Source organism: Rhinopithecus roxellana, chromosome 12 (assembly GCF_007565055.1).
Source record: "Rhinopithecus roxellana isolate Shanxi Qingling chromosome 12, ASM756505v1, whole genome shotgun sequence".
Taxonomy (NCBI): domain Eukaryota; kingdom Metazoa; phylum Chordata; class Mammalia; order Primates; family Cercopithecidae; genus Rhinopithecus; species Rhinopithecus roxellana.
This window is the reverse complement of record NC_044560.1, coordinates 16,642,144-16,652,653: the sequence shown is the minus strand read 5'-3', so window position 1 is coordinate 16,652,653 and position 10,510 is coordinate 16,642,144. Positions and strand designations below refer to the sequence as shown.

Here is a 10,510-nt window from a genome sequence, read left to right as displayed (position 1 = left end):
TTGTTATTTGTATTATGATATTGTTCCTGGGATCAGGTTGAAAGAAGATCTTCAGGTGTTACTGTGTGGGCAGGTAGGTGGCTGAAGGGAAGGAGGTGGAGAGAGGTGAGGACTAGTCCCCGAGGGGCAGATCCTGAGAGATAAGGCCACTGGAGGAAAAAGGAGGTGATGGGCAGGTCTCAGAGCAGGAGTAATGGCCCCTTTGATGCAGTGTTTCCCATTTGAGGACATCCCAGGGCCTTCGAACCAGGCTGGGAGGGAAATGGTGGGGGAGTAGGAGTGTGCAAGCTGGAGAGAGGGTCATGAGGCCGGAAGTGAGAGCTGGGGCTGGCAGCCTGGCTCCCCTGGGGAGGCAGTGGGTGGGGGAGGGGAAGGAGGGCTGGGGAAGGGGTGGGGTGGTCACAGCCACAGCCGGGGAGGGTGGGGCTGGGGACTCAAGGATGTGGGCTGGCGCTTCCCGGCACTGTGCACAGCAGGTTGGGGCCCCCAGCCCCCTCCCAGCCGGCTGGTGTCCCTGTGGGCGAGCTCAGACACACTGACCCAGCAGCAGACAGGCAGACAGAAGGACCCCTTTGACTTTGTCCCCAGACCAGGGCTAGGTGGTACCCTTGGGAGGGATCCAAGAGAATGGCCGCCGGGGTGTGGTGAGGAGGGGAGCCAGCTGCTTCCCTCAGATCCTGGAGGCTGCAAAAGAGAGCAGTGGCCAGCCTCAGGAGGCCTGGCAGGAGGACGTGCCCAGAGGTCTTCACGGGTGGATGGAACAGAAGCCACCACCAGAGAGGAGGTTTTTCTCTTCTGCCAAGATCACACCCTCAGGCCCCAGCTGGGAGGTCTCCAGAGCGGAGAAGGCTCAGCTAGCCTGACCCTCAGTAAGGGAGGGAGGGGGCTTCTGGTGGTCATCTCCAAGTGGGTGCCAGGAGCCACGGCGCAACCACACTGTTGGAAATTGGACTTGGAGATTCCAGAGTCTGAGCCCCTTTTCTCGTTTGTGAGGGTGTTACCCACTGTCTTCCCTGCGAGGGTAACAGTGCTCCAAGTTCTTGGACTAGAGAGATCCTGACCTGGGAGGGGCCAGGTCCACAGCCAGGCCTGGGAGAGAGCAAAGTAGGTGGGACCAGTAGGTGGGACAACGAGGAGCAGCTGAGGCCTGGAACCTGCAGAGAGAGAAGGAAGAGTGAATAGAGGGATGTTCCACCTGGGTGGGCAACAAAAGGGCCCCTTCCTGTGCCATTTTGTGACCTCAGACAAAGTCTCTTTCCCTCTTCAGGTCTCAGTTTCCTCATCTGTAAAATGGGAGGGGCATGAGATGGCACTAGCAAGTGTACCCACTCGGGTAGCTGGTTAAAAATACAGATTCCCAGATGTCCCTTCACATCTATGAGTCACATTCCCCTGGACTAGGGCCTGGGTATCTGGAATGTTACACAGCTCCCCCAGGCCCAGGCTTTGGAAGCCAATGGGTTAGATAATTTTAAGGTTCCTCCCAGTCTTAAATTAGACCACGGCGCTAGAAGGAGCATTTTCAGAAGTGGCTGAAGGATTGTTACAGGAGCTGGGAGTGGAAGGAGGCTTTGGACTTAAGGCAGAATTAGAAATCCTGCCACTTAGCAACTGTGTGACTTCAGGCAAGTTACACATCCACTCTGAGCCAGTTTCCCCTGTAACACGGGGATAATAAATCATGCCTCCCAGGCTGCTGTGAGGATTCAGTGGGTCATAGATGTGTAGGTAGGTGCTTTGTAGATTGCAAATCGCCATCCCCCAAAGGGGAACAGAGAAGTGTCTCCTTCTACTCTATCCTGTCCCTACAGCTCTGCAGTCTTCCTGTGGGGTGACAGCACTGGTAGGTGGGGAGAGTCTACCTGAGTCTCTGGCACATAGGTCTCAGTGACCCAGTACTAGGTCAGAGCCAAACATTAGGCAGTCATCAAGGTCAGTCTTTAAGACCCTCACAGTATTGGGGTCCATTCAGCTCCCTGCTCCCTGAGATCCCAGCTCCTGGAATCAGCCATGGCCCTCAGTCCTCGGGCTCCTTTGGGAGTCAGACATGCCTGGATCTAAATCCCAGCTCTGCCCTGACCAGCTCAGGGAGTCAGTCAGTAAATATTTATGTAGCATTCATAGCCCAGGCCCTAGGGTCAGGCAATACAGCGATAAACAAGACAGACATGATCCCTGCTCCTGAAGAGCCCACACTGTTGCAGGAGACACACTAAACAGCCAGTCACACAAGTAATTGATTATAGTTGCGATAAATACTATGAAGGTGAAATAGATAGGGCTCTGAGAGGATGTAGCAGGGGCCAGGACAAGACCAGAGGTAGGATGGAGCGGCAGAGTTTTTCCAAAGATGAAGGTGGAAGAAGGATCAGAGAATGTCCCTTTTTACACTTTTGGGTCCCTCCCTCAGCATCCTTTTTGGGTCTGGAGAAGAAGAAAGAGCCTAAAGGGAAAAGGCAGGGTTGATTGCTCTGTATACCTATTCGTTTGTTCATTCATTCAACAAACTTTTTAAATTTAATGTTTTGGAGAAAGGATCTCACTCTGCTGCCCAGGCTGGAGAACCATGGCACGATCATAGCTCAGAGCAGCCAGTCTGAACCTCCCGGGCTCAAGCGATCCTCCCACCTCAGCCTCTTGAGTAGCTGGGACTACAGGTGTGCACCACCATGCCCAGCTAATTTTTAAATTTTCGTAGGGATGGGGTCATGCTACGTTGCCCAGGCTGGTCTCGAACTCCTGGACTCAAGCAATCCTCCTGCCTCAGCCTCCCAAAGTGCTGGGATTACAGGTGTGAGTCCCTGCACCTGGCCAAACAGCCATTTTTTAAAATGCTGCTGTAGGCCATGTGCTGTTCTGAGTGTTGGGAAATGCATATAGCAGTGAATAGGACAGATATCCTTGCTTTTATGGTGTTTACCATCTTCCAGGGGATAGTTTCTGTAAGACTGGGGAAGATAATCATATTGATCTCATGTTTGTATGGGGAATTTGGTGAGATAGTCTATATAAAGCGCTTGGCCCAGTGTTTGGCAACAGAAAATGTCCCTAAACTATGGACTTTTATTGTTGCTGACTCCCTGTGTGATTGCTCTGACCTCAGGCGTCTTCACTTTTTCTTTGCAGCTCTTATCCCACTAGTAATTAAGTAATTTATAATGATCTGATCAGTGTCTGTCTGTCCAGTCCTTGTCCAAAGTAGGTGCTTCATAACTAATGAGTGTATGAATGAATGATGTTACTTTATCTCTGAGCCTCCATTTCTTCATCTGCAAAATGGGGTTATTAATAGCCCCTACCTCACAGGATTGGTATGAAGAATTAAATGAAACGATGCCTGGACAGCTTCCAGCCCAGTACCTGGCGCGCAGTAGGTGCTCACTAAACCTGAGCTGCGATGGTCCTTTCCAGGCGCTGTCCACGCCCCGAGGCCTGGGCTCAGGCCGAAGTTGCTCCACAGCACCCCCCGCTGACAGCCAGCGACTGGCAGAGCCCCCAGGCACGGGGGCCCTCTCTCTTCCAGGTCAGCCGGGTGTCTGCGCTGGACGGAGCGCTGAGGGAGCCGGGGGTGGTACGTGGAGGAGGCCGGGCCGGTGGGCAGGGGTTGAACTGTGGCCACTGGACCATTTGGGGAATTCAGATCTATTGCCTATCTTGTTGCCCACAGAGATCTCCAGTGTGACAGCCCAGGCGGCAGAGCCGAGGGTGAGTGGTGGGGGTTCTCATGGAGCCCTTTGGGGGTAAGAAGCAGGAAGGCCGTGCCCTTGTTAGAGCTTCCTGGCCTTCTCCTTAAGTTTGATCACCCTGCTGATGTGCTTCCCTCTCAAAGGCAGGGGTCCTGTTCTTCCTGAGCTCATAGCCAGATTTCCAAAGGGGATGAGCTGTCAATAAGTGAAACTGGGCCAGGCATGGTGGCTCACGCCTATAATCCCAGTACTTTGGGAGGCCAAGGCGGGTGGATCATCTGTGGTCAGGAGCTCAAGACCAGCCTGGCCAACATGGTGAAACCCTGACTCTACTAAAATACAAAAATTAGCCAGGCGTGGTGGCGCATGCCTGTAATCCCAGGTACTTGGGAGGCTGACACCTGAGAATCGCTTGCAGTAGGAGGCAGAGGTTGCAGTGAGCTGAGATCACGCTACTTCACTCTAGCCTGGGTGACAGAGTGAGACTCTCTTTCAAAAAAAAAAAAAAGTGAAACTGGGGCCCATGAGGGGCTTGCTGTACATATGGTGGTTTGAGAAAGACTGGGAGTCAGCAAGGGGATTGGGCTTAGGGTGGGGACAGGAGCTTGGTAAGGAGATGAGACCTCAGGAGGGAGGGGTCCAGGAGCTCATCGAGGATATGGGAAGCTGATGAGGATGTAGGTGTTCAGTAAGGGACCTCCTGCTCTTCCTGCCTGGCAGGTCCTGGTCCCGGCTTCTCGCACCCTCATGTCAGCCCCGGCCCCGCCCGGCGGCCTGCGGAGGACAAGGTCAGGATGCGTGTGAAGCCCCAGGGCCTGGTGGTGACTTCCAGTGCCGTGTGCAGCTCTCCTGACTACCTCCGGGAGCCCAAGTACTACCCCGGCGGCCCCCCCACCCCCCGGCCCCTGCTTCCCACCCGGCCCCCTGCCAGCCCACCTGACAAGGCCTTCTCCACCCACGCCTTCTCCGAGAACCCACGCCCACCCCCACGCCGGGACCCCAGCACCCGGCGCCCACCAGTCCTTGCCAAGGGGGACGACCCGCTGCCCCCACGGGCAGCCCGTCCTGTCTCACAGGCCCGCTGCCCCACACCGGCCGGAGACGGCAGCAGCTCCCGACGCTGCTGGGACAACGGGCGGGTGAACCTGCGACCAGTGGTGCAGCTGATTGACATCATGAAGGACCTGACACGCCTCTCCCAGGACCTGCAGCACAGTGGTGTACACCTGGACTGTGGTGGGCTCCGACTGAGCCGCCCGCCTGCACCGCCACCCGGTGACCTACAGTACAGCTTCTTCTCCTCACCCAGTTTGGCCAACAGCATCCGTAGCCCTGAGGAGCGGGCCACCCCACACACCAAGTCAGAGCGGCCCAGCCACCCCCTCTACGAGCCTGAGCCTGAGCCTAGGGATAGTCCCCAGCCTGGCCAAGGCCATAGTCCCGGAGCCACGGCTGTGGCCACGGGTCTGCCCCCAGAGCCTGAGCCAGACAGCACTGATTACTCAGAACTTGCTGACGCCGACATCCTTAGTGAGCTGGCCTCCCTCACTTGCCCAGAGGCCCAGCTGCTAGAGGCCCAGGCCCTCGAACCACCATCTCCTGAGCCAGAGCCTCAGCTCCTGGACCCCCAGCCCCGCTTCCTGGACCCACAGGCACTAGAGCCGCTCGGGGAAGCTCTGGAGCTGCCACCCCTGCAACCTCTTGCTGATCCTCTGGGGCTACCGGGCCTGGCTCTCCAGGCCCTGGACACCCTGCCTGACTCCTTGGAGTCGCAGCTGCTTGACCCCCAGGCACTCGACCCCCTGCCCAAGCTGCTTGACGTCCCAGGTCGCCGTCTGGAGCCCCAGCAGCCCCTGGGGCACTGCCCACTGGCCGAGCCCTTGCGCCTGGACTTGTGCTCACCGCACGGCTCCCCCGGGCCTGAGGGTCACCCCAAGTACGCCTTGCGGCGTACTGATAGGCCAAAGATCCTGTGTCGCCGGCGGAAAGCCGGACGGGGGCGCAAGGCAGACGCCGGACCCGAGGGCCGCCTACTGCCCCTGCCTATGCCCACGGGGCTGGCAGCTGCCCTGGCCGAACCCCCACCACCACCGCCTCCTCCACCCCCTGCCCTGCCAGGCCCAGGCCTGGTCTCAGTCCCAGAGTTGAAGCCAGAATCTTCCCAGACCCCAGTGGTCTCTACCCGCAAAGGCAAGTGCCGAGGCGTGCGGCGCATGGTGGTGAAGATGGCCAAGATCCCCGTATCGCTCGGTCGACGGAACAAGACCACATATAAAGTGTCTTCCTTGAGCAGCAGCCTGAGTGTGGAGGGCAAGGAGCTAGGCCTGCGTGTGTCAGCTGAGCCCACCCCGCTGCTGAAGATGAAGAACAACGGGCGGAACGTGGTAGTGGTGTTCCCACCCGGTGAGATGCCCATTATTCTTAAGCGTAAGCGTGGCCGCCCTCCTAAGAACCTGCTGCTGGGTCCTGGCAAGCCCAAGGAGCCAGTTGTGGTGGCGGCCGAGGCAGCCACTGTGGCAGCAGCCACCATGGCCATGCCAGAGGTGAAGAAACGACGGCGGCGGAAGCAGAAGCTGGCGTCTCCCCAGCCATCCTATGTGGCAGACGCCAATGACAGCAAGGCCGAGTACTCAGACGTCCTGGCCAAGCTGGCCTTCCTGAACCGCCAGAGCCAGTGCGCTGGACGGTGCTCGCCACCCCGCTGCTGGACACCCAGTGAGCCGGAGTCAGTGCACCAGGCCCCTGACACCCAGAGCATCTCCCACTTCCTGCATCGTGTGCAGGGCTTCCGGCGGCGTGGGGGCAAAGCAGGTGGTTTTGGTGGCCGGGGTGGGGGTCATGCGGCCAAGTCAGCCCGATGCTCCTTCAGTGACTTCTTTGAGGGCATTGGCAAGAAAAAGAAGGTGGTGGCCGTGGCAGCCCCTGGGGTGGGGGGCCCTGGCCTTACCGAGTTGGGGCACCCACGCAAACGGGGCCGGGGGGAGGTAGACGCTGTGACTGGGAAGCCAAAGCGCAAGAGACGGTCCCGGAAGAATGGGACTCTGTTCCCAGAGCAGGTGCCCAGTGGCCCAAGCTTTGGGGAGGCGGGTGCTGAGTGGGCCGGAGATAAGGGTGGTGGCTGGGCCCCTCACCATGGGCACCCAGGCGGGCAAGCTGGCCGAAACTGTGGGTTTCAGGGGACCGAGGCCCGGGCCTTTGCCTCCACTGGGCTGGAGAGCGGAGCCTCAGGCCGTGGCAGCTACTACAGCACGGGCGCGCCCTCAGGCCAGACCGAGCTCAGCCAGGAGCGCCAAAACCTCTTCACCGGCTACTTTCGCTCGCTGCTCGATTCGGATGACTCCTCCGATCTCTTGGACTTTGCCCTCTCAGCCTCTCGCCCAGAGTCCCGGAAGGCATCAGGCACCTATACAGGGCCACCCACCAGCGCCCTACCTGCCCAGCGGGGCCTTGCCACCTTCCCTAGCCGGGGAGCCAAGGCCAGCCCAGTGGCAGTGGGTAGTGGTGGGGCTGGGGCGGACCCCTCCTTCCAGCCTGTCCTGCCCACGCGCCAGACCTTCCCACCAGGACGGGCAGCGAGCTATGGGCTAACTCCGGCCACTTCAGACTGCCGGGCAGTCGAGACCTTCCCCAAGCTGGCTCCCCCGCCCTCAGCCGTGGCCCGCTCACCTACCACCCACCCGCCTGCCAACACCTACCTGCCCCAGTATGGCGGCTACGGGGCTGGACAAAGCGTATTTGCCCCGGCTAAGCCCTTTACAGGCCAGGACTGCGCTAACAGCAAGGACTGCAGCTTTGCCTATGGCAGCGGCAACAGCCTCCCTGCCTCACCCAGCAGCGCCCACAGCGCCGGCTATGCCCCACCGCCTACCGGGGGTCCCTGCCTGCCACCAAGCAAGGCCTCCTTCTTCAACAGCTCTGAGGGGGCCCCCTTCTCTGGTTCAGCCCCCACGCCCCTGCGCTGTGACAGCCGGGCCAGCACAGTCTCGCCCGGTGGCTACATGGTGCCCAAGGGCACCACAGCCTCTGCCACCTCTGCAGCCTCTGCCGCCTCCTCCTCCTCTTCCTCCTTCCAGCCCTCGCCCGAGAACTGTCGGCAGTTTGCGGGGGCTTCTCAGTGGCCTTTCCGGCAGGGCTATGGAGGCCTGGACTGGGCCTCAGAGGCCTTTAGTCAGCTCTACAATCCCAGTTTTGACTGCCACGTCAGCGAGCCCAACGTGATCCTGGACATCTCCAACTACACACCACAGAAGGTGAAGCAGCAGACAGCTGTGTCAGAGACCTTCTCCGAGTCATCCTCCGACAGCACCCAGTTCAATCAGCCGGTCGGTGGCGGCGGGTTTCGGCGTGCCAACAGCGAGGCCTCAAGTAGTGAGGGCCAGTCGAGCCTGTCCAGCCTGGAGAAACTGATGATGGACTGGAACGAGGCATCATCTGCCCCCGGCTACAACTGGAACCAGAGTGTCCTCTTTCAGAGTAGCTCCAAGCCGGGCCGTGGACGGCGGAAGAAGGTGGACCTATTCGAGGCCTCACATCTGGGCTTCCCAACATCTGCCTCTGCCGCTGCCTCAGGCTACCCATCCAAACGGAGCACTGGGCCCCGGCAGCCGCGAGGTGGACGGGGCGGTGGGGCCTGCTCAGCCAAGAAGGAGCGGGGTGGCGCAGCGGCCAAAGCCAAGTTCATCCCCAAGCCACAGCCGGTCAACCCACTGTTCCAGGACAGTCCTGACCTAGGCCTGGACTACTATAGCGGGGACAGCAGCATGTCACCACTGCCCTCACAGTCGAGGGCCTTCGGCGTGGGAGAGCGAGACCCCTGTGACTTCATAGGACCCTACTCCATGAACCCGTCCACGCCTTCTGATGGCACCTTCGGCCAAGGCTTCCACTGCGACTCGCCCAGCCTGGGTGCTCCCGAGCTTGATGGCAAGCATTTCCCACCACTGGCCCACCCGCCCACGGTGTTCGACGCCGGCCTGCAGAAGGCATACTCGCCCACCTGCTCGCCTACGCTGGGCTTCAAGGAAGAGCTGCGACCACCGCCCACTAAGCTGGCTGCCTGCGAGCCCCTCAAGCATGGGCTCCAGGGGGCCAGCCTGGGCCACGCAGCTGCAGCCCAGGCCCACCTGAGCTGCCGGGACCTGCCGCTGGGCCAGGCCCACTACGATTCCCCCAGCTGCAAGGGCACAGCATATTGGTACCCTCCAGGCTCGGCTGCCCGCAGCCCGCCCTATGAAGGCAAGGTGGGTACAGGGCTGCTGGCTGACTTCCTGGGCAGGACGGAGGCCGCGTGCCTCAGTGCCCCTCACCTGGCTAGCCCACCAGCCACGCCCAAGGCCGACAAGGAGCCACTGGAAATGGCCCGGCCCCCTGGCCCACCCCGTGGCCCTGCTGCAGCCGCTGCTGGCTATGGCTGCCCACTCCTTAGTGACTTGACCCTGTCCCCCGTGCCGAGGGACTCGCTGCTGCCCCTGCAGGACACCGCCTACAGGTACCCAGGCTTTATGCCCCAGGCGCATCCTGGCCTGGGTGGGGGCCCCAAGAGCGGCTTCCTGGGGCCCATGGCGGAACCTCACCCCGAGGACACATTCACCGTCACGTCCCTGTAGTGCCAACTGAAGTGCCGACTGGACCGCGAGGTTTTGTTCCTGGGTGAGTCTGGGGATGCGGGCACAGTGGGCAGAGGCCTGGGGGTGGGGAGAGGACATCAGAACTTAGGCAAGGACAGAAGTATGGAGTGCAGGAAGCAGATGCAGGATTTAAGGGCGAGGCTGGGGACCGACAGCAGGGCGTAGGGATTGAGGATTTGCTGTTGCGGACAGCCTCAGAAGGAGATGGGGTACTTGGGCTGGGAACTCAGCAGGGGGCTTGGATGTTCAGGGGGTCTTGTTAATTGAAATGGCCAGAGGACTATACACTGAATGGGTCTCCGTAGTTTGGTTCATCAAGCTTTCAATTCTTTGTTCATGCTATGTCTTGGGTAGGAAGTGAGTATTTCCCAGGAAATACGCTGATAAGGACGGGCATTTGCATTGCCCTGTGTGAGACAGGTGAAGGGAGGAGCAGGTTGGATGGTCGTCTGCCCAGGGCCTATCCAGAGCACCAGCCCTGCTGGCACCCCCATTCCCCTGGAACTTCATCAATTCTAAGAGGCAGCCTGGTGAGGGCCAGGCCAAGAGTGGCCAGTATGGCATGGTCACACACTCTGCAAGGGCTTCACAGGATGGCCCAAAGTGTCTTCTCTTGGCCTCTCAAGGTACCCCAAAGGCTATTTTCCAACATCTTTGGCCTGAGATAGGCTAGGTGTGGCCAGGAGCATGTGGGGTAGGGACCCAGAAGTGGAGAAGGGGTGCTGGGATCCCACTGTCCCTGCAAACCTGCAACCAGTGAGACTATCTTCAGGCAAGGTATTTTGACCCTAGAAAAGCCAGTCCCTTTCCTGAAGCCAAAGACTTTTCTGAGAGTTCAGTTAAAGAGTGTTAAATGTTTCGATACTGTTTTTATCAGGTACTGTGACCTCATTAGTTGGAGTCAGTTTTAGTGTTCTCAAGATTTGGTGTTTTAAAAAAGGAAAATAAAAGACAGAAAATGCCCCCAAAATGATCAAAGAGAACAAGGTTGAAGGAGCCATCTTCTTGAAGAACAGCCTGCTCCAGAAATACAGCCGCCACTGGCCCCGCTTTTGGACGACAGATCTGTCACAGAATTGTCCCAGATGTGGTGGTTGGTGGCAGGGCAGGCTGGGGGCATACCTGCGCCCCTCACCCTTCACCTCTGCCACTGAAGCTTCCTGGGAGTTTCTCTTCCTGGAGGAGTAGCTGGGCTCC

At 59.2% G+C, this 10,510-nt stretch overlaps 1 protein-coding gene across 7 annotated transcripts in view; it reads left to right on the top strand.

Annotated features, from left to right (window-relative positions):
- AHDC1 (AT-hook DNA binding motif containing 1) overlaps positions 1-10,510 on the top strand; it is a 71,667-nt gene that overhangs the window by 48,940 nt on the left and 12,217 nt on the right. For 5 of the 7 annotated variants that reach the window (XM_030912782.1, XM_030912779.1, XM_030912784.1 and 2 more), the window contains 3 exons: positions 3,412-3,523; positions 3,668-3,705; positions 4,407-9,335. In XM_030912782.1, coding sequence (XP_030768642.1) covers positions 4,481-9,292 — 4,812 coding nt within the window. In that variant the 5' untranslated portion in view covers positions 3,412-3,523; positions 3,668-3,705; positions 4,407-4,480 and the 3' untranslated portion in view covers positions 9,293-9,335. Of the gene's footprint in view, positions 1-3,292; positions 3,524-3,667; positions 3,706-4,406; positions 9,336-10,510 lie in introns of all 7 variants that reach the window. The other 2 variants (XM_030912781.1, XM_030912780.1) reach the window with 2 other exon arrangements.